This window comes from Balearica regulorum, chromosome 3, assembly GCF_011004875.1.
Source record: "Balearica regulorum gibbericeps isolate bBalReg1 chromosome 3, bBalReg1.pri, whole genome shotgun sequence".
In the NCBI taxonomy this organism is placed as follows: domain Eukaryota; kingdom Metazoa; phylum Chordata; class Aves; order Gruiformes; family Gruidae; genus Balearica; species Balearica regulorum.
Genome location: NC_046186.1, coordinates 91,308,143 through 91,332,434, shown reverse-complemented (window position 1 = coordinate 91,332,434; position 24,292 = coordinate 91,308,143). Strand labels below are relative to the sequence as shown.

The 24,292-nt window shown below is 40.1% G+C and overlaps 1 protein-coding gene across 8 annotated transcripts in view; it reads right to left on the bottom strand.

Moving 5' to 3' along the window:
• Nucleotides 1-2,469: 2,469 nt before the first annotated feature.
• LTBP1 (latent transforming growth factor beta binding protein 1) overlaps nucleotides 2,470-24,292 on the bottom strand; it is a 204,593-nt gene continuing 182,770 nt past the window's right edge. For 6 of the 8 annotated variants that reach the window (XM_075748916.1, XM_075748917.1, XM_075748919.1 and 3 more), the window contains 6 exons: nucleotides 23,513-23,641; nucleotides 22,044-22,184; nucleotides 19,558-19,728; nucleotides 9,009-9,131; nucleotides 5,282-5,431; nucleotides 2,470-3,492 (listed from right to left, as the gene is read on the bottom strand). In XM_075748916.1, coding sequence (XP_075605031.1) covers nucleotides 3,323-3,492; nucleotides 5,282-5,431; nucleotides 9,009-9,131; nucleotides 19,558-19,728; nucleotides 22,044-22,184; nucleotides 23,513-23,641 — 884 coding nt within the window. In that variant the 3' untranslated portion in view covers nucleotides 2,470-3,322. The remainder of the gene's footprint in view (nucleotides 3,493-5,281; nucleotides 5,432-9,008; nucleotides 9,132-19,557; nucleotides 19,729-22,043; nucleotides 22,185-23,512; nucleotides 23,642-24,292) is intronic. The other 2 variants (XM_075748918.1, XM_075748924.1) reach the window with 1 other exon arrangement.

Sequence of the window (24,292 nt, the reverse complement as noted above, 5' to 3'; positions counted from 1 at the left end):
ATCCATGGTGTCCAATCCCTCGTCTTAATGATGTTAAGAAAATGTTTATTTAACTATGAATCAAAATTGTATTCCTAAGCCCTGCAGCTTTTCAGGTGAAATGACAGAACCAGCCTTGCTACACTGGGGCAAAGTAGGTGGGCTCCAGAGGCTGAGAACTGATCGGCTGAATTTCACTTAATTCCTTCAATTGTGGTTCCTTTGTTAAAAGCATTTCTGAAGGCCTGGAGCCAGGCAACGTGGAATACTAAGCACTGGGATGTAGGTGGAGTTTAGACTGTTTGGTCTGCTTTTGGCTCTGTGCGTGTGTTTTAAGGCTTTAATTAGAGGTAAGAAGAGGCAAAAGGGAAAGGCAGAAGCATGCACAAAGTGTGTTGTTTGCTTATATAGTGTCTGTAATAGAAGAGTGCGGCTGTGATGAGGACAGGGCTATTGAATCAGAACAATGTTTTCAAGCTTCACTCAGGGCTTGAGTCAACTGCTGCCCTCGAATCGGGCAGAGGAGATGGAGGGTGGCCGGACACATCTCCAAAACCCCTTTTGTGAATTGCTGGTAACAGAAATTGATAGGCCAAGAGGCCACTTAGGCTTAGGTTTGCTGGTTGGGCTTGTTGAGAGTAGCAGAGATGCAAGAAGCTGGAGGACCTGGAGTTAGTCGGCTGAGGAGAGTTATGAGGAAAGGTTATAGGAGTTCATGCTTCATTTTAGTTTTGTTGCTCATGGAACGCTTGGGGTTGGGTTGGTTTTTTTGGTCTGAAATAACATAAAGTAAGGGGGTTGGAGTGTATATTGTCTGAGAATGGCAAAGTCCCAGGTTATTCTAAACTTGTTGCTTTAAAAAGATGTAATAAATCAGCAAGGAGCCAATCTTGTGGCTCAGAGTTAACATGTTCAGTACAGTGTTTGTCCCCAAGCGAAGACTTCTAAGGGTACTGAAGTCTGAGTGTTAGTTCCTCAGCTGTCATAACAGTGTACTCCCAGGAAAAGCGGAGATGTGTACTGCCATTTTAACTCCCTAGCTGGGGAGGGATTGAAGGAGAACTGGGATGTTGAAAATCTGAGGCTGTGGTGGTGGTTGCAATGGCAGCTTTGGGGCCTGGGCCATCTTTCAGAGGTGAACAGTTTCTAAAGCAGGAGGAAGCTGTCTGGAGGTGGGAGTGGGGGGAACACTGTCTTGTCTATGAATTTTCATGATAGATGAAAGCAGACCAGAGCTCATCTTGAATCCAGTGAAAGGCTGTAACTGTGACTTTGATTTTTATTAAGATTGTAGGATTAACATTAAGCAGGACAACTAAGAGTTCTTTAGTTACGGAATTCCCTAGTAAGACCAGACCTTCCCTCTTTCCTTCTTAATGACAGCAAGTAAGCAAGAATTATTATTATTATTTTTTAAAAAATTATAGACCAGCTGTAGTGTTTGTAGTCTACATCTTTTGCCTGAGAAGTGTGACTGGTCCTCCACCCCTCTCCTGCTTAATTTCTAGAAAAGTCAAGGGAGTTGGACACTTTTCAAAGAGTCTCTTCCTTAAAGATCCCTCACAGTTTTATTCAGGATTTTTTCTTGCATTTTAAAATACCATCAGATCTTAAACATACAATATCATCACTAGTCAGTGTCAAATTCCAGCAGGTAGCGAGGAGGGGCCCCGGGAAGGACAGATGCTTGTGCACGTTCACAGGCATATGGACTTTAACAAGATATACTGAGTGTGCAGTACTGAAAGGAATATAACTTATTATATTTTTGGTTCAGTGGCTGACCTAAATATTGGAAAAGAAATTTGGTTCAGAACCAAAACAAGTATTTCTTCTTTTGGTGAAATGAGAAATAAAAATCTAATTTTTGGACAATTGGACCCAATTTGACCCACTTTTTAAAGTCTCATATTATCCTTTTCCTTTTAATGCAGGGCAGGTCTAAAAGACACAGCAAAAATGTTTCATTTGGAATGTATCAAAAGGACCTGTTTTGGGATTTCCAAAACAAACTGTTTCACTCTGGAGAAGGTCAAAGTGAAACATCTGTCAGTCTCCTAATCTCTTTCTCTCCTTCCACTGAAAAATAGGGCTGATGGGAAGGTACAGTTCATCAAGAAAAGGAAATTCTCCCCCTTGTCTTTCAGTATTTTCTGAAAACCAGGCCATCATACTGAAGAGCCTTATTTGCAGATTTAGTGGGAAACACGCCTAACGCAGGAAAGAAGAAAAATTCCATGGGAATCAGCTTCCAAGTCAAACAGTTTCTGTAGGTCTGTGTTTGAAATCTTCCCTCTGGAAGCCTAACTTGAGGCACCAACTAATTCAGATTCTGGTCTTAGTAAAACAGCATGAGAAGGAAAAACCAGCCAGACAACTCCCTATAACTATTGTCATGTAAATTAATTCTAAGTACTGTAAACACCTGAGGGGCTGATTCTTGTAACATAAACACAATAAAAGGAAAAAAAAGTACAATTAATAAATAGCTTTTTTCTAAAAAAAAAAGGTGATTTTATTGAGTTTTAATATACAGCTTTAATATGTTAGGGTAATCATACAAGATCTCTCTTGTGTTCAATTTATACATTACAATACAGACGTGAGCTAAAATCTTTTGTTTTCATGTACAAAAGGAATCCAATGTTGTCCACTAGCAGCTTTGAACTTGGCAAGAAAGGTTCTAAAGACTTTAAGTGCAGTAACAACCATACAGAATACAAAATGAATATAAGGACTTTTCGCCAAGGTATATAAACATTTGAAAACAAGTGGTGCCTGCTCCACAGGGCAGACAACTAGCAAATTAAAAAAAAGTCACTGACCAATGTTCCAGAGGAGGAGGAGCATTACCCTGTGTAACAGTTCTTATAAAATGGCCTAAGAATATCTGTATCATAGAATTTGTACTGATCAGAAAAAAGGTCTGAAAAGAAACAGTAGGCAAGGAACTGAACAATCAAAAAATGACATAGTAATATAAAATATTTCCATCACTATTTAAATGCCAAATTAAGCAATAGTAAAAAAACAACAAACCAGAAAACCAAAGCTCTTCTGTTTAAAATAACAGCACTGTTTTTGCTTATTTTCAAAGATTTTTTTTTTTCTTATGAACACACTATATACTTGATTGTTTCTTTCATACAGAGTAATGTGTCCATTTGGTCTGTCACTTCCATGAAGCTGATATACAATCAGCCCATCATGTCTCATCTTTGACACATTTTAATGCTTTTCTCCCCTTACTTTTGCTACTCCGTTGCCTTCTCAAGTTAAATACTTTTCTTCCTTTTCTTTATACAGTGCAGAGTATATGGGCTTAGGATATGGAGATTTTCCTCTACTCCAGTTCACTGTCTAGTTCTGAGTTCAGTGGTGTGCAGTAGTTTGGCTTGTCTGAAGGTACGTACCCTGGGAGACACAAACACTTGTACGAACCTTCTGTGTTAATGCATTTGGCATTCTTGCAGAGAGACATCCTGTTGTTCAGCTCGTTGCACTCATTCACATCTGCAAAAAGGGGACATCAAAAGACATGTACTTAAGTCTGGTGTGTAGGTAAAATTCATTTATTTCCAGCATTGTCAGGAGGAGAACATGCTGTTTGAATACACTGAGAACTTTATTTTCAGTTCAGATCAGGTAGAATTAAGGCCGGGACAAAAGCTGTAACAGATGAGAAGAGGCGGAAGTTATCACAGGAAATCAATAGTGTATTAAATGGCCTTAAACTGTTAGATTGCCAAGTCCAAATTCAGCCTAAGCTGCAAAACAAAAATTTAATAACAACTTACAGGTTTTTATCTGCTGACTGAAAAGTGGCTTATAAGAAAGAAGCTTATTCTTAGCATAATATGTGTACTTTTAAAAAATCAAGTACTTCAGGAGCTGTTGGTGTTGTCAACTAAATAGCTGTGAACAGCAAACTAGCTGCACTCAATGTTGTGCAGCATTGGCCTGAGATACACAGGAGCTACATCTTTTCTTGCTGTGCTGGTTTTGGCTGAGACAGAATTAATTTTCTTCACAGTAGCTGGTATGGGGCCGTGCTTTGGATTTGTGCTGGAAACAGTGCTGATAACACAGGGATGTTTTTGTTACTGCTGAGCAGCGCTCACAGAGCCAAGGGCTTTGCTGCCTCTCACCCCACCCCACCAGCGGGATGGCTGGGGGTGCACAAGGAGTTGGGAGGGGACACAGCTGGGACAGCTGACCCCAACTGACCAAAGGGATATCCCATACCATATGGCCTCATGCTCAGCATATAAACTAGAGGGAGGAAGGAGGAAACGTTCAGAAGGCTTTGTCTTCCCAAGTCACCATTACATGGGATGGAGCCCTGCTTTCTTGGACATGGCTGAACACCTGCCTGCCGATGGGAAGCAGTGAATGAATTCCTTGTTTTGCTTTGCTTACGTGTGCTGCTTTTGCTTTACTTATTAAACCATCTTTATCTCAACCCACGAGTTTTCACACTTCAACCTTTCCTCTCCCCCATCCCACCAGGGGAGTGAGTGAGTGGCAGTGTGTGGCTTAGTTGCTGGCTACAAGGCATTGCAGGCAGCTTATCACAATACAGCTGGGAGACCACAGCTGTGGGTTTTGAAACAGTGCTAAGCAATGTTAGCACAGACCTTAAACTGAAATACCCATGCATGGTCTCCACTAGGCTTCTATACTGAGGGGTGCTGTTTTGCTGCATCTTCTCACTGACACTTGCCATTCCCATGTTTTGTTGTTTTAATTGAAGACACAGTCATTGTCTGTGGTTAGACATTAACCAATGTCCTGGTTAGTTGTGCAGATTCACTAGTTTGAGTGAGAGGAATAGTTGGGTCTGTTGACTGTTGAAATCAGTGAGAATCAGGGGGAAACCCCACCAAGTGCTTAACTGCATATTTAGGTGATATAACCATGCTAAAAATCTGGTCATAAAATTACTGTTATACTCTGGATCCAGTTCCATTCTCTCAGCTCAGTAAAGCCTTTGAAAAACCTTTGTTCCATATATCAGTGTTAAACTATTGGTATAAGTTTAAGCTTCATTACACAAATGAGTGTCTGCTCATTTCTAGGCTCTTAACTGAACACAGCTGTAATGACCAAGATGAACTGAGGAACACCAACATGGTTATTTCTGTAACAATATTTACTGGCCTTTGCAGTAAATCAAAGTTGACATCTTTAATACAATTCAGGTGATCATCTCTAACCCCTTTGTTCTAGCCCCTCCTCAGGTCAAGTGACTGAGTAAACTGACAGACTAACAGAAGAAAATGAAGTAATATGCTATCCTTACCAACACAAGTCATTTTGGCCATGTCCAGGTGATAACCATCAAAGCAGTCACAGGTGTAGCCTTCCTGGACTCTTACACACCGGCCATTTTCACATCCATTCAGAATACCACATTCCTCTGCTTGTAACTCCTCAAAGCTGTTCAGAAAACCTGGGTGGAGAAAGAATTGCAAACTGCTAAGTTACAGAGCTGTTGAATCAGTATCCACAAACGTATAGTGAGAGTCTGAAATTCTTGCAGAAGTTTACTGGAATGTGACTTGACTTTGCAGAAAATAGATCAGCTTTAGCAGATCTGCACCATCTGGAGTTTTAAATGCACTAGAAAAGTGCTGTGATATGTTTAAAGATGAAAACTGAATATCTTTGAGAACTCTTTAAGTTTTTGTGTTAAAAATCAGCGATTTTTTTGTAAAGGAAACTGCATAATTGGACAGTATATTTTTTTAAAGGATAAACCAGTGTTTTTTAAATAACACCTTTTACTTGAATTGGTATGTGTATCAACCTTTGGAAACAAAGGTAAGAAGTGGTAGTGCAGTTTGAGGTAAAAGTTCCTTAAAATAGTATTCTAGAAAAGTAAGGTGTGTGTACAGGGAAAGCAATGCATTCTTACTTATCTAGAAAAAAACATATTTAAAAAAAAAAATCTCAACTGCCTTAAGGAAAGTAGGAAGAAATCAGAGACTGCTTTCCTGTTGTGGTTTTGGTTAACAACCCTTTGGTTGGTACTCCAGCGACTGGTGCCAGTACAAATACCTATAATCTACCAATTGCTCCTTGTCATAATTCTCAGTGGTGAGCAGTCAAAGCTAAAGAGTTGTCTTTGTATTCAGTGGTTTGTACAATGCCTTTTGTGCTCCCTGTCTTAGGGCTTTTTTGACAGTTATGCTTTCAGGTATGAGGAAAGATTTATACTTAAAAAATTATTTAACATTTTTACACCTTCAGAGATTCTCTCTAGGACTGAATTGCTCCTGTTTGTACTGCACAACTTTTTTCACTAGCTTTCTATTCGTGGAGCAGTGATGTAACAGGACTGCAGATGGCAGTCCATCACATCAAAAAGACTTCTGAGGAAAAAGTTGAGAACATTTGAGAGTTGTAGGTTTACCAGCAAAATGAATATATGGCAGAGAAATGGAGGGGAAATTGGAGCTGAAGTGCAATAGTGTAGGGTACATCTCCCCATCTGCCTCATAATATATAATTAATATATATTATATATATTATATAGTGACTTCACATACCAACCATTGTTTTATCTAAAATGTGTTTACTGATTTATATCGTTGCAACAGTTGTGATATGTCAATATGCAAAGCTACTCAGGAATATGAATTTCTCCCTTTCCTTGTGCTTATTCTCCTTTTAATATTTATTCCATCCTGTCTTGGTTCTTGAGGCCATCTTTTCTCGTCCTGCTTTGTCTTTCCTGCTTTGCCTTTCCTCTGTTGATTTAACTTCTGTACTGCCATTTCCACTCCCCCCTGCTCTTTGACTACAAACTGTTTCTATCCTGGATTTTCTCTAGCACGGTGGGATTCTTAGTAAGTGTCATGCTGGCCAGTCACACACTGAGTAAATTCTGGAGACAGTGAACATGTAATGTGACATAAGTACTTGCTGACATATGGCACATCTCAAGAACATACACAATGCATAGGATGCATACAAGTGTACATTAAGTGGGAAACATTACACTCTTTTCCAGGAACCTTGTAAATCGCCTCTCAGTGCAACACTACTGAGGATATTGAGCAGACTGTCATGATGTATGGTAACAAGGTAGTAAGAAACTTGACCAATTTTCTTTGTGTTCTCAAGTCCTCTTAATAGTGTTTGCAGAGGGCTCATCAGAGTTCTTTACTTTAAAGATCTTTGCTAATTTAGAAAACAAACAGTGCCAAGAAAGGGAAAGGTGCTCCCCCCCCCCAAATACACAGATATTTTTAAAATAAATAAAAGGCATCATTTATTCGACATATAGTATATATGTACATATGTATGCATGTACACAGACATATGTACATACACATATACATACTTTTTCTCTCCCTCTCTCATAAATACAGTATGTTGTAATTTTAACTAGCTAAACCAAAAATATTTGTCACTCACAGCAAGTTCTACTTCATAAAATATTCTACTTCAAAACAGCTGGATGGGACCTGGGTTGTAATTCTAATATGCGTATTTGGTTCTGTAGAAGTTGATTACACACAGATGACAAATACTACGCTGAAGTACCTGGCCCTGACAAGGGCTGGAGGTGGTGTTGTATTCCTCATACAGACTGCAGCAGGATTGTGACCTTAAAATCTTTAATGCCCTAAACACGTGGTGACTGTATCTGAGGGAATACACCTCTGATCAGGACAGTCATACAGCTGTGTGCTTTGGCGTTTCTTATGCCTTTGCTAGCCGCTGTATTCAAGTCAGTGATAGGATGGGAGCAAAAGACATGAATAAGCTCTTAAGCCTCTGTCCCTAAGACAGTGTACTCAGCTGTGGATTCCAAACTGTCCACAATTTTATCTATTCACCGCTGCTTATAACTTGTAAAGTGCTTCCTTCCCACTCAGTATTTTATCTATCACTTGGTTACCCAGTCATCTTTCTGGGCTTTTCATTGTGTTTGGTAGTTATCATCCCTATGATGTGTGACACTCAGTACTGTTTAATTAAAAACATCTGGATATAAAGACATAAAGTATTTTACAATTCTGTGTAGGGCTAGAAGGTCATTTAGATGCTGAAATGAACTCATTAACCTGATTTGTGTAGTTCTGTATAAACGTATAAAGCGCAATGTGCACAAGAAATGCATATCACCCTTCTGACAGTGTGCTGTAATCCACCTGCCCTGTTTTGACTTAGTACCATGACTTTAAAAATAACTCCTTGTGCAGGAGAAGCACTTTGGGAAAGAGCGTAGTGGCAACTTGTAGGCCATGTTTATAAAGCATGGTGAGTTACCTGTTCCTTCTGATACCTCCACTTTTCTTCTCTAAAGCTGTGATGAAATATGCTGGACCTATACAGGGTGAGTGACTTTGAGGAAGATGATGGCATCTGTAAGCATTCCTCTCCCACAAGTCTTAAGAGTGAGCTGGGGCACACCCGTAAAGAACACTGATATTCCTGAAGTACAACTGAGATGCTGTACACAATCCCTCACACCCTGTTTGGCAGGCCATTCCATCCAGCCTGAAGGCTATATCCATGCATACTCTCTGATCACGCTGTGCTGTACGTTTTCCCTGTTGAGCGAGAACGACTTGCATGCTGTCCATTTTCCCCATATAAATTCTGCTGGAAAATCATGGAAAGCTGGCGTGAAGGGATTTTTTTTTCTTTCAAACTAAATGCACTCGGAAGAAATTTGTCCCATGCTCCAAAGGAAAATTAATTTGTGAGAAGGAAAGCTGGCAATCCTTTTGACCTTTAGCTGTAAATCTGTTGGTAAATACGAATTTAGTACACTTGGCACAATCTATTTTACTATATTAAAAATTAATATTGTACTCTGAGCCCAACTGGACTCTTACACAACACTGGCTCTTGAACCAGAACACCTGACTGAAAGCTAGTGTCATAGGAATAACTAAAACATAAATAGGCCACATTACTCAGAAGCAAATAGAAGAACGAAGCCAGCTACAGGGAAATATTCCAAGTTACAACCCTCATTTCAAGTATTTTACATAACAGAGAAACTTGCTTACGGTCTTCAACAAAGTATGGATTAGTTTCTGGAGTGTAGTGCTCCTCGAAGTCAACCAAAGCATCTTGTCCATATGGCCGTCGAGATCCTGGAACAGGAATGTTGCACAGCTGGGCATAATCCTCTGAGGGGGGGAAGAAAATAGGATATAAAAGTAATCACACTTGTAACACAGGCTGCATTACATTAGTCCCAGTGAGCTGTGGTTCATATTAGCTGGAAATAAACTTATCTTCCTAGAAACACCATAAATCTGCAATTTCCACAAAGCATTCTCTCTTCAAGAAGAATGTCATTAAAATGTTAATGAGCCAAATACAGACTATTAAGTCATAACAGGGATAACACCAGGGACAGATTTGAGTCAATAACTGTACAAAAAGTTATGGGTCAGGTTCTTCTGGCCTGCACGAGAAGCAAGAGCAGAGGGATGCTGTGTATCCCACTGCCAGTGCACCCCTCTCCAGAGCTATGGTCACACTCCTCGTTCTAGTGGAACAAAGGCTATCCCAGACCATCGTGGTTGCTAGCAGAAGCCACCTCAAAAGAAGCAAACTGGAGCAGGTGGGGCCATATTTCTGGCACTGTTGGCCAACTTGCAGAAATCACAGAATGAAAAATCCTTCTAAAATAGCCCACTCTCATCTGCAAACTACATCTTCAAACCACAGGCTTAAGTATGAGTGCTGTTCAAAGACTCCTTGGCTGTGAACCTCAAAGGACAAGGGGAAATGTACAGGAGAAATAGTTATACTCTGATTTTCTGCCTCTCTCCAATAGCTAGACTACACAAGTTGGAGCAGACCAAAGCAGCTCTTCATTTTAGGTGTCAGAGTCCATGTCTGAAATGCTGATGCAGAGCTTGATTTTTTTATTTGATTTATTGTTCCTATTACCATTTACTAAAATATATACAAGACGATTTGTTTGAAAATAAAATACAGCAATCCAGGTGCTTCTTTACTGTTGCTACAGACTATTTAGCATCTGTTTCTGTGAAGATTGCCTGGTGTTCTGAGAATCAAGCAGAGTAAGGATGGGAAAGAAAACCACCAAAAGAGAGAGAGGAAGAAAAAAAGCCCTAAGCACATACAAAGTCCAAGAATTGCAGATGGTTACAGAGCCAGAAACCTCATGCTGTGTAGAACTGTCCCAGACAGCAAATAGTCGGATAAATCCAGACTGCCTCTAGACAGTGCAGAGCGCGGCCCCACTTGCTGCCCAGCATTGTCATTTCATTTTCACAGGTAGTGTCTCCTCCACCTGGAACAGTTTTATTTTGTAGTGAAAACAACAAAGCGTTCAAACAGTCTGTTTGAATTCTGTGGTCAACAACTTGGCTCTTTGAGAGCATGAGACTGTACAGTACAGGCAACACTTGTCTGTGCACATCCAGAACTGTCATGGGTGCCAGTGCTAGTCTGCAGAATGAACTCCCCAGAGAACTTAGAAATCATGGTAAATCTCACCACCTTCTGCTTCAAGTGCAAGGTGATTTCCTCCATTGTGTATCCTCCAGAATATATTTATACACAGTAATAATTATCATCAAACAAGCCTCTCTTCTCCAGATGAAAAAGCATACTGCCCAACAGAGACATCCCTTAACACGTGAAACAAAGCTAGCATGAGAAAATAAACAACATATCCCTTAATGCACAGCTTCTGGATGACATACTATGATAATGAGCATAGTTTTAAGAGGTGTCAGAGGACCAGAAACACCCTATTCTTCCTTCCCCACATCTAACCCCAGATAACATCCATGTATGGGGACCGCCAGGTTATCATCTCAGATTGATTCTTTAATTGGTTTGTGTTGAGCTACTCATTATGCTCAAGGGCTTCAATACATACACAAGAGAAAAGCTGTGCAGAAGTGTAAAAGCACTCTGCCACAGATGCACGCAGATGTTCTTGGCAAAGGAAATCGGTGCTCTACCACAAAATACTAATTCATCTGGCCTGTGTGGAAGAAACCACCACACAAAACCAGTAAGTGAAGAGCAAGGGGACAAGGCGAGCAGGTGTGAGGGATCACTACTCCTTCCACATGAATGTGATCTGATGGAGAGGATTGGACAGAACCTGGACATGGGCTTTTGGGATTACTCAGTGTTATTTGCACTTAGTGATACCAGTAGTAGAAACAATGTTTTTCTTCTGAAGGAAGCAGTCAGAACATTTGAAAATCCATAAAGCTGGAGCTCTCATGTAAGTGAGAGCTGGGTAGTTTGAAGATTGTGCAAGACTATTTTATATTGCATGTTTGCCAATGAAAAGTTGTTTATTATCTAAAGAAGAATAAAGAAATGTTGACAATAGAAACTTGTTTCCTGCCACACTGGTCTTTCGCCAGTTAAGTTCCGGATGTCTGCATTTTTAGGTCTCATTATAAGTAAATTAGTGGCTACAAAATGACAAAGAGCTGTTTTAGGGCATACTGTAAACTTGCTATTTGTTACAAGGAGTTGTAACTATATCAAGGCCTTCTACAAGGCTATACATACAACTGTAATAATCTATTAACCTCTTGAAGTCTATTATGGTTAATTAACCATTTGTTAATACACTTAATCTTTCAATAGTTTATACATTATTTGTATACAGAGCTTTAATACAAAAGCTGACAGGGTGTTTAAATAGCCTTAAGTCCCTTTAGAATGTATACACCTATCCTCTTTATATATCATTTATAGCATTGTTTTGATACATATTGTGATGATCTGGAATTACCTATAATACTCTCTTAATACTGTATGTTCTATTTAGTTGTCCAAGCAGTGTGGACTTTCTCTCTTGTCTTTTGTAATGTGTTGATTCAGTTACTAGGTGCTCACGAGATAAAGCCAAGGAGAGCAACAGCAACCCACCTAAGAAACCAACAGCTGAAATTCAGAATCCATAACAATGGCAAGTTATCTATGCCACCTTGCCGAGCTTGTCTTTTTTTTTTTTTTTTTTCCAGGGAAGAAAAGAGTGGGCAGAGAGGAGAGTACAGAGACTGAAAGGTATTCGGAGGGCCACATTCTGGAAAGATCACGAGAACCAGCATTTTGAAATAAGGTAAACTGGAGACTTGAATGCCTGAGAAAAATGAACCCATCACAGTTCCCATCTGGAGGATAGAACAAGTTACTGCAAGACAGATGTGTATGTACAGTTCCTGTTGTTTTAAACTTTTCCCCTTGCTATGCTATGTTCCTACAGTTCAAATTAAAAATAGTATATCTTGGGTCACTGTGCTGTATGCTGGTCACAGTTTTCCAGGGAAGGGAACTAAATGAACAGAGTGCCATAAGATTTGTGGGTAAAAGCATGACTGGTGCACAGAAAGTTGAAGCAAGTATACAAATGAGAGAACAGCATGATATTGCCTTAGGGAGACGACCATAGGATTGACCATAGGTCAATCATAGAATCATAGAATGGTTTGGGTTGGAAGGGACCTCAAAGATCATCTAGTTCCAGCCCCCCCGCAGAAAGCAAGGGAAAATGTGTAACCGCCCCGAATGACAAAAACATTTCAGTTGTCACAGAAATTAATGCTCACTTTCAAAACAATCTTTCATGTAAAGTAAAAAAAAAAAAAATTAATTTTCTGTAATTCCCAATCAACAGTAAACCCTTTTTCTATATGGATTTATTTTCTCTGCTTGCTCATCTCCTGGCTGTGATCAGGGACAATGCAACTGCAGTTCAAGAGGAAAATAAGACTTGTGGTTTTTATATAATTTAGTCTATATCACTCCATGTGTTTCTACATTTTTCTCATAACTTGCAAATGAAGCATTGAGACAGCTTGTTGTATATATAACTTAGGACAGCTATTATAGAAGGAAGCTGATGTATACTTCCAAAAATGTAAAGGACATTTTTTAAGTCAGATGTGTGCATATAAAACAAGCTTGTTAGGGGATTACAGCTAGATGCACATGCATACTGGCATAGATGTTAGCTGTAATTGGTGATGAAAGCTAGGCTGACAGAGACAAGGCAACATGAATTGGATGGACTGACTGGCTTTTAGGTGCTTGATAGCACAAGTGCAGCTGTGCAAATGTGCATCTAATTTGCATCCACAGTTGTTGTAACTGTGCAAGCCTGTGTGGACCTTATTAATTTGTACGTGGAGGTCTAAAAATCCTAAATTCTCTAGTCAGAAAAACCACTCCATATTTCATGTATTTAAAGCAAAATACTATGTAAAAAAAGCTTTTGCTGACATAACCGTGAAACAATTGCACCGCAGACAATTGTAGCTCCTGCCCATAAAGCAAGCTTTATTTCTGTTCCAGCTCCTCAGAACTGTGACCATCACACACACAAAGGTATCAATACCAAGGCAGTTCCTTCAAATTAACTAAGACTGCAACAGTTTCACCATGGAAGAAATCACTGGAGAGAAGCAGAAAGCCAAGAAAGCATTTATTGCATGCAATACGTCTCTCTTCCCAACCAGAGGTTCTGGACATCAGTCTGAATTGGTTAAGTTTATGCTCTCTCAGGAGATTGCATCATCTGTGAACCAAAGCTGAAGATACGTCTGCTCTACCTTTAGACTGAACTATGTGACAATTAGGTAATTTCATTGACATCTTCCATGAACAGATGCTGAGGTTTGTGGTGGACACCATTCACATATATTCTGCAACTCTTGGTGCTGAAGCAAAAGGGAAGGGTGCCAGTCTTAAAGGATTTTTTTCATGAATTAAGAAGGATATTCATATCCTCACATGGAAATACTCTAAATGAAATCACTGAGGAAAAGCTCATAGTGGACATAAAGCTCTTGTTAAAATTGAAGTGATTACCAACCTGTTTACTTCAAAACCTCTTGGTAGTCACCTTTTGTTCCTCAACTAATACTGCTCAAATTTCCTAAAACAATCTTCTCTCTCTCCTACTGCTCAAGGTAGATTGGTTAAAGTTGTAGTCAGAGTCAGGTTGTTTCTGCCACAACTTTGCAAATGGCTTGCTGACTCGCATGTACACTTGGAATGTGAGGTTCCATGAGGAAGACCCTTCCAAGGCTATTCTGTATGTCTCTCTCATATTTCAGAAAAAGCACTGAAATTCTTCATCAACAGAAATGAAAGCAGCCAAAAATTTACACAACTGAGCAGAAGACTTTGAATATTCAAGTTCCAATCACTGTAATATTTTGAACCCAAAACATAATCCATATTTTCAGAGTCCTTACCAGAAAGGAAGGAGGCACAATGCTGTCCTAAATGGAAAGATGAACAATGGTGTCCAGAAATGAAACCAGTCCCTCTCTGCTGATGGAAATTCATCCTTTACACACATCAGTTTTCACTGTACTTCCCGATCTTCATGAATGACATTAGCCAGAACTTGAAGGGAACACCATGTTCTCTTAATGTGGAAGCTCAGCCCAGAACTAACTCAGAATGTTTACAAAGGATACACAGATTTCTTTGCAACAACAACACAATCCAAACAATCTGTTCTGCCAGAAGTGGTAGAATTCATCAGCTACATGGAGGCATCTCCAAGGGTCTGCACCTGAGTTAATCACCCAGTGTCCCTTTTTAGTCTGTGGAAAGACATAACCACTTCTGGGACACCATCTCATCCTAAAGTAGGTGTCTAGAACAGGTCAGAGGAATCTAACCCTCATGGTGCCTATTTATCTTTCCTGATGGAAGGGGAAACTGGTAGGACCAGCACAGAAGCGGGTTTCTGTATAAAACATTTGAAATTAGCCAAGAGAAATCCTACCTTATACAACACCCCAGATGACTCATGTTACCTACTACCCTCAGTGTTCTCCTAGTCTGGGCTTCGCAAATGCTGAAGGGGACATAAAGAGAAACTTCGAGTACAACATGAGTCTTCAGCAGTTCTTTATGTGACTCCTAGTCCCACAGAACATCTGTAACATCTACTGACTGGAGTTCTACCATTGTCCTTTCTGCAGATCTTCTAAACATAAAGTAGTTCCATAAACCCCCACAAACTACTAGAATTTAAAACTTACAGTAAAAGACTAAAAGGTATTTATAAGGTTACTCCAGTAAGCAGGTTGATAAACTGAATGCTAGTGTTCTTTAAAGTTGCCTAAGAATGTGTTCATGACATTATCTTAGTAGTCAGAGCACTAACAAGTTCTTAGTTGTAGATGTAGTAATGTACTCCCATCCTCAAGAAATAGTTACTAAAACATCTGTTAAGCACTGCAATAACAAACTCCAAGACAGGTTTCCAAAGATCGTTTTACAGACACAGCAATAGGCAGTATCTCTAAATTAAACATTGACCCCGGCACACAATCCTGCTCAACATTTTCTAGCTGTTACTTCTGTCTCCTCCCTTGAAATTTCCTGTACCAATACACCTTGTCTAAAATCCACTCCAGTCCCATAAGTGTCTCACAGGAGCTTCTGGCGGCTCAGCAGATTTATAATTCAGGTGCTACATGTTCAGGTTAACATGAGGTGTATATGGCCTTATTTTAGAACCCAGATCTGTTCAGTCTTGGCCAGTTGCTCTATTTTCTGGCATGGATGCTTTGACCCAGCTGCTAAACCCATTGGTGCCTGTCCAGCTGCCAGTTATTTGAGCATGGACTCCGGATGGAGACGGTTGGGTCTTAGAGCAGTGAGAGTAAATTGACCAAGGAAGAAGAACTTCTGAAGGCAGGTCATCCAGCAGGGCTTTTTTTTTTAGGGTGGGTGCAATGAAGAAAAGATGTCTTGCTTTTGTCATCTAAACCAAAAGTATCCAGTTTTCTAATTTCCCTCAATTGGTCAGTTATTACAGATTGCAAATGACAAACCTCAAGTAACACAGAGGTTTCTTAAGGATAACTACTAAAAGTTCTTTGGGCAAGTACAGCCTAACACCAAAATTAGCCCAGAGAGAATACATTTCAGTAGTTAACATTTTGGTATTGGATGCAATCTGTGAAAGCCTTTATCTGTAATATGATGATATCATAAGATCATAATGTTAGAACCAGTGTAATTGAAAACAATCTGTCTTTGCTTCCTTTGTTTAATGAGAAGACAGCCTGCCCCAAAAAATTGTTTGTACAAATAAGATATACTCAATCACATCACTACAGTTCATGTTTGTACTATTCTATCAGGATAGAATATAGATAGAATATATAGATTGATAGAATATAGATAGTCCTGCACTATCAGGACTTTGACCTAGTATTTTGAGTTTGTTCCTCGATGTTGTCATGCAAAATATCAGTCTTACTGTTTTTAAGATGTTGCTGTTCAGTTGCGATATTTCAACAGGAGCTACTCATTTTTGTCTCAGGCTCTGAACGTTTAGTGTCATTTTCAGTGGGGTTTGCTTGATCAAGCACCCTTTAGTAGCTTTTAGAAATCTTAGCAACTACATAAGTTGCTGTTTTCATGCTGATGAAAGGCTGGATTTCTTTTTCATTTATATGGATCAATTCTTAGAGAAGTTCTCTGTCTACTCGCTGGTTTTATGCTGGATGCTACTTAAACAGGACATTTAAATGTCATGAAAAATGGAAATGCTTTCAACAAAAGCTGGGACATAAAAGTTAGAGGTTATTTTTATTAAAACATGAATTTGTTTTAGAAGGGACTTGTAAATGTATCACTTATGGTGGTAGGCCTGTGTTTCCTTCTTTCTGAGTGCAGCATCTAGATCCTCAAATACAAGGGGAATATAAACAAGGTAAAAGGAAACCACAGATCAGTGAATGATCCATTCTATGATTCAGCCCATTTCATGGTGAAAGTCTTCTGGTGATAACGCTTTTCACATCCCCAGGTCTTCTTTAACATGTGTTACAAATCTTCAGAATGCCCCTAACTTGGGAAATAAGCAAAAACCTTCAGTAGTAAATCTGGCCAACACAATACACAAGTATTTAAAAATGGAGAAATTCCAGGTTCCCCAGCCAGGACTTGAACCTGTGACCTACTGGCCCAGAGGTGTGAAAGCACTCTCTCGAGCCAATGATATCACTTTAAGTGCTACAAACTGAAGACATGTCAAATGAATCATTTATTCAGTTCAGTCAGCTTTAAATTTTTCTTGGTAAATGTTCCTGAAAACAGAGAAAGGCTTCCAGGTTTCTCTGTGTGTCCGTGCACATGTGTGTGAGGAGACATGAGCACATACCACCTCCACTGAGAAGTTTAAGCTTGTATGTCTGTTCTGACATAATAAAGATTTAATATGCTTTTCTTTTTTTTTAACCATCCATGTTCCAGTCTATAAGGATGATTTAAAATGTTTGGGAGCAAAGTATGCACCATAGTTTCAGTTAAAGCAGATACTTTTCAATGCATATTAAACTTCACATAAAAATTATTTTATGTCTGGAGGAAGAAAGATTTTATGATCCAAAATAATGCTCTTCAGCTTTAACTGAGGGTCATCCAAGTGACATTTAGCATGTTATCCATCAGGAACCTTCGTGTCATTTTTTAAATGAATTTCTCAAGTTTCTTCATAAGAAGTAGTTGGACTCTGCACCCCACTGTTGTCACCAGCAATCGCTGGTCCAGAATCCTGTGGTCCTAATGATCAAAATCCATCTAATTTCAAGCCTAAATATGTTTAGACTGAACTTGTTCCAATTTTTTCCTCACATCAACACTGTTGTTTAATTTAAAAGCTTGTGGGAATCCTCCATGATCGTGCTGTAGCGGAGAGTCTTACCATTTGCAGCCTTTATTCTGCACCTAGCTTTGGCTTTTTTCATCTTCCCTTGTAGGACAGGTTCTCCATTCCCTGACCATCTTGGTAGTCTTTCTCTGTTCCTTTTCAGATTTCTCCTGCTTTAAATGTAACTAGCTAGAAATCTTTAGAAGCGAGTCTAGTGCCTACCTGAACTCTGTCTACCAGGAACAGCTTTCCTTCCATCTCACGATTGCATGCTTGCATGACACAGATGGGTCACTGTCACCATGTGATGAACTTTGTGCAAAGAAAAACTCCTTTATTCTGCTCTGTCTTTCCACCTGAGGAGCTCCAGGTCATAGCAACAATTCTTGCTGTTAGCTATCGCCCTGTATTTTTGTTACGATTACATTTCATTCCATTGCAATTGTTATTCTAGCAGGTATAGTAATTCAATGCCTGGGAATGTCCTCCTGTAAGATTTGTTCTGACAAAGACATTTCAGAGATTTCCATATCTTATAAATCAAGCTGCTGTCATGCCCTATTTTTCTTCTTCAGTCTCTTTCTGGGGTAAGCATCAGCCAGCAGTTACTCCAGCCAACATCATCAAAATCAGGCGCTTTTTTTCAGTTGCTGCACTTCCAAAGCAAACTCAAACAAGTAAAGATATATAAGAACAGGTTCAAGGACCTTGCAAGTAAATTATAAAACCATAAAACCCAAGCAGACGCAAACAACCACATTAATGCTTCACTGAGCTTCTCTATGTAGTTTTAACTCCAGGGCTCTTGCTACAAGTAAAACATGTACTGCTTCAGCCACAACATCATGGTTAGAGGAAAAATCTAGGTATGATCAGAATAAAATGCTTTCTAGTGTAGCACGGTATTCCTACATGGAAAACCATATTACTGAAAGACACATTTGTAGTAAGCAAACTACATCCAGACTAGGCCTTGGAATAGTGTATAAAAGAAAGAAGTTAGTATGGTACCAGACTGTATATACCAGGGCTGACATCTCTCAGGCACAGCATGACATATATCTATGCTGCTTCCAGTGGTCTCTTCTCCAATACCTAGTCCCCAGAAATAAGTCTGTGTGTCAATGACAACATTTCTCTCTATAGCCACCTAGCTTTTGTAGTCACCACATAGAAGAAGCTTCTATCTGTAATACCTTGGAACAATGTCTAATTTCTAAACACGTAAACAAAATATAGTCTTTTAAAAATATGACTGTTAGTCAGCTTTCTTTAACATTATGTTATATTCCCTGGAAATTCTTCAGTCCTTATTGGTATCCATTTCCCTTATCTAGCTTAAATTGCTCGTCTGTACATTTCATAGTCTCTGAGCATATAGCCATACAATAACAACTAATTCTTTGATAGGTTTAGTGATTCTAAATCACAGTTTACCAGATTCTTATCAAACACATATAATTGCAGCCAGTCTGGCAGAACATCACACTGAAAATTGCATCTGAACGCATAATTACCAGCAACAAAAATCCCAAACAGTTACGTAACCCACTGAGTATCGTGCACGCGTGTGCACATGAACTGCATCTGCATTTTCATGGATGGTATTTTTCAGTCATGTTAAGGAACTCTGCTACCCTTAAATGCCCTCCTGTTTCCACCAAGGTTCTAAATGGCCAATCACTGACAGTTTCACCTGAAGGAAACGGGTCCTGTAAGTGCCAAAAAATAAAAGCAGCTACATTTTCAAACACTAGACTGTAATGATTGCCCCTTAATTAATGTGAAAAGTTTCCATTAGTTCTTGAAGAGTTAGGGTTTTTGTTCTTTCTTATGTTAGTAGCCCAAGTATTAATACAAGGGATTAAACTGATTAAGTATTTCAGATTTCATTCCGCAAATTGACATGTACATTTCCTTACCTGACTCTTTCATAGGACACAGTGCACACTGCATGCCCCAGGCTTCACCGTATAGGCAACAGCACTCAGTATATGTAGTCTGCTTTCCAACCAGAGGTCGACTACAAACAAAATCATCACTTAGATGCTGCCAGCAAAGATCCTGGTAGACCTCAGTTTCTTCAGTTTGTTCTGATAGAGAAGACAGTATTAGATCATCATTGCAGCATGGTTCTTTAAAAAAAGATACTAGGATAATGAAGAATTTTCTAAACTTAGATTAGAAAAATAACCTAGCTTTACAGACTTTGCTGAATACAAATTTAAGCCTAGAAGTTACAACCATTTTTAAGGGCCTGAGGTGGCTCATCCCTTGAATGTTCAGCTTTGGAAAAATCTTAAAAGGTTCTGGTTGGGCACTATTAGGCCAATTTAAAAGCACGTTAGGTTGGACAACCAAGAAGAAAAACTTCCTAAATCAGTAGTCATTGCCGAACGCTTAACAGTGCCTCAGCTCCGCTTGCATGGAAGTTAACAGAGCTTGACAAAAAACAGCATTAGGACAGAGGTGAATATTTAAGGAACTCCATCCACGGAATAAATCTTGAAACATTGTTATTTTGCTTTTCTTATATTGCCATCAATGGCATCTGAAAAACTTTAACAGCTAGGGCAGAGCCAAATAACAATTTTACATGGGCTCAATGGCAGACTGAACAAATACTCAGAGAAGAGTCCCATTAACAAAAGAGACAAACTACATCAGGCTCAGGAAATCCCCTGAGCTGAAAATAGCTGGAGGCTGGGAGAGTGCTGGGGAGGGTGAGGAGAAGTATTGTTTATCTGCTCTTATGGTTCCTAATCGTCCCCTTACAGCTATTGTTAGAGACAGAATACTGCTGTGAACTACTGTCACATTCTTATGAACATTAATAAAAACATGTATTTTCATCAGAGGCATACTAGTTCTGACAAAGATCTCAGTAGGAACAATTCCTAGTCCTAGCAATCTCTGATCACTGCTCATCAGAGGGAGAGGAACTGTAAACTTAATCTTCCACTTGGAATGTAAGAACCTCAACACAATTGTTTTGTAAAGATACCTGCAAGGTTTTGATTTTGTTCCAACAGAGAGAGAAAAATAAGTGGTGTCACAAACCAAGGTTCTGTTTGGTCTGTGCATATCTATCTACTGCATTTTTACATGCTGCACTGGTGCATGGAGTGAGTACAGAATTGAAACTTAGCTCAAGAGTAAAATGGCGAGTTCTGAAAGTGCAAAGGTGATCAGCATTTAGATATCTATTCTACTAAGAACTTGCCAGAACACGCAGCGAAGAGCAGCAGTGGGTCTCTGCTCCCAAATTCTGCTGGCAGTAAAGGAACCAGCCTGCCCCCTCCTCCTCTGCGTTAGGGAGGACATTGCCAGTAGTGATACAAGGCTGGAGCACTTTGCGCTGGGTGGGAAGATCATTGCTGTGTCAGCCCCAATGTCGCATGACGGAAGACCCTTTGGGCCCTTGCATTTTCTTCACATCCTAGATGAACCCACAGGGCAGTTCTGCTCTTGGTTTGTTTAACTGAAGATTGAGCAATAAAAGTGCTGTGGTTCTGTCACAGTTTCAGGCAAGAGGATGACCACAGTACTCCTCAAAAGTATCGGTCTTATAATTTGGAGTGACTAAAGCACGCATTCAGTCTGTATTCCCATTTCCTTTCACAGAAGCATCTTAGGAAAATTCATTGCAAGTTGCCGGGATCAGAAGTCTGGATTTATGGCCACAGTGCCAATATTAATCAAACCCATTGTAACATTTCTTTCAAAGATGTGTGTGGCATAGACAAAGCTGTGCAGACTGCATAATGCTCTGGATTTCTGAGATGTTTCTAAGACTCTCATAATATCTTAGATTTTTTTCTGAAATCAATGTCTACTGAAATGAAAAGAACATGCAAAAACCTTACTTTAACAGTGATGCTGCAGCCCGCAGCTTGAAAATATGAGCTCAATGTGCCCTCAATATTAATCAATTGAAAGCAGAGATACAATTTCAGCTACTTTCTCCTATATCCTATTACTCCTCTTTTTATTTCTTGCTTCGTTAGAAGCAGTCGCTCACTCCGAACCGAATCTCCAGAGTTAGCCCACAGCCAAACCCCGGTCTGAGGGAGACAGCAAGCAGGCTGTGCCTCATTACCTACAAGGCTGGACAAGGCAGACGCAGAGCTGGTGAATCAGGGGGCTGAAGACTCCCCAGCCCAAGCCTAATCCTGTTAATACTTCCACCAATCTCCTGCCTGCGTTGGCAAAGTGGAGCCCTGTGGATTCCTACATCATGATGCCTTCTGGATCAACAGACGATGGTCCAAGCACTGCCTTCCAAAATCCTCCAAACGAGCAGGCTCATCCAAGCATGACCCCGTCTAAGCTTACTGGGGTCTGCAGCCACGTCAGCACCACCTCGTAGAGGTGTACTCACTTCAGTAATATGTATAATGGATCATACCACTTGAATCTGCTGGTCTGATGCATCGCTTTTCTGTTGCGTCCAGAACCATTGGGTGTGTACAGAAACAGTTGTAAGATCCTTCTGTGTTAATGCACTGGCCATCAATACAGCTGTTTGGGTCCTGACATTCATCCGTGTCTTTAAAATGGAAGGAAATGTATCAAGGAGAGCCAGCACAAAGTAGTCGCATTGTGTTAATCCACGTTTATATTTTCCTATATTAGGAGCAGATTTCCCTGCGTGCCTTCTGGTAATTACCTCAAATACCAATTACTGGCAGCAAAATCCTGCCTGCACCCATGGAGAAGGACAGACAGATCAGCAGGATGCTGACCTCTAATCCTCAAGTACTAGGGAGCATCTGGATGAGGAAGCTTGCTGGGAGGGGTTGGAGTGCCAGCCATACCCTGCATCCAGTACAGCTGCAGCTGCTTCCCACGAACCTATCCCTTTAGGGCAGTACCAGCAGGCATTAGAGGTGGGCATGCTCTCCGAGATTCTTCGTGAGCTGGTCAGGAGAAAGGATCACTTTACCTAGCCACAGTAGTTCTATTCCTTAGTTTGTCTTGGAGAAGAAAAGCAGAAATTTAGCTTAAAGGGAAGAGCAGGCCATTTTACTTCAAATAAATTACATCGAATCAGCAAAAACCCCACCCTTTGTAAAGAACAATCATAGAATCCCAAGGTGAAAGGCTCTCTCATTGCGGTTGCAAAAATTACTTCCTTTCATTATGCTATTCTGCACATTATACATGGTTTTCTACTTACAAAGCAAAAGCCAGGGTCATGGTTATGAGCAATTTTCATTTGAATACCAGAACCAACGGAGTACAAGGTTGTGCAGACTAAAATGGGCTTATCAATGACCTGAACTGTAATTACACATTGCATATTAACTCCTTGTGGAAAATATCTGTCCTTGAAAAAAAATAATCAATCTGTGTTAATTTGATTTATTATATTATAAACCAGCACGCTTACCAAATGAAAGGTGAGCTTCAACATACAGGTTTTCACTGCTCACCCCATGTACAAAGAACAGAAGGCTAAACTGCAGCTTGGCAGAGTGAAGCGGCAGTGTGCATGTAAGGAGGGAGCCACCTCCCATTACTTTGTGTTGCCTGCACAAAGGCTGGTGGCAGCTCTAGACTATGCACTCAAGGGAGCACAAGGGGCTGTTTTGGAGATGCAAACTCCTGGGAGCAATTTGCTAAAAAAGGAAGCAAATAAAGCAAACCCTGCTCTACATGCCATTGCCGTGTCAACCAGAATTGCTGCCTGGCCAAGCAGAAGGGAAGGGAAGTGACCCGATGCCTCTTAAAAAGCTTCTATAGGAGTTTGGAGGCCCAACGTTCCTCCTCTTGCTGGGAATACTGCAGTTCTGATGGGAATCCTGCCATATGAGTCTGCTTGTTTTGCCCATCTGCATACCATTATAGTGACAAGACGACTTTAAATAAACTTACCAAAGCACTGGAGCTTAACAGGGTCATAATATGTGCCTTGTTTGCAGTAGCACTCATAACCTGGCTGCGTATTCAAACAGAAGCCATTTTTACAGATTTCTTGTCCAAATAGTTGGCATTCATCAGCATCTGGGGAGAAAACATTAAAGGCTGCGTTACCATAATTCTTATGAGGCCATGCAGAGGAGCACGATGGAACAAAGTCTATACACTTTTCTGTTCAAGCAAACTTCTCTTTAAACAGAGGGCCCCAGGAGCACAGATATCCACAGGAAAAAGAACCCAAAAAACAGGTGTGGAAGAGGCTATGGTGTGCTCATAGCCAGAACGGGAAAGGGAAAATTAGTGGACCGTGACTTTTCCTTTCCATTGTCAGAGTAAGTCCTGTGGTACACAGAGTCTGGAAGAATCTGCAGCTCCCCTTTCTTTCCTTTGGTACCACATTCCTCTCAGCTCCAAGCAAAACAGATGAAGAACATGGCCTGTATTTTCCAGTATAATTTGCTTTACCTAAGCGATTCCCACCATACATCTAATTCAATCACATCATCTGATTACAAAACTAAGCAGTTATGCTTATGGATGGACTTTGTGACTGCTCTCCTCTCACCATTCAGTTTGGTGGCTCTGCCCTGCATGGTAGGGAGTCTTCATATCTGCACTGCTTGTGACTTCATTTTTCAAAGCTGTACGCACAGCTTCTGCAGAGACTTCCCACCAAATAGGAACAGTTGTGTCCGTTGCTAAATATAAGGCTGCAACTACTACAGACCTAGTGAC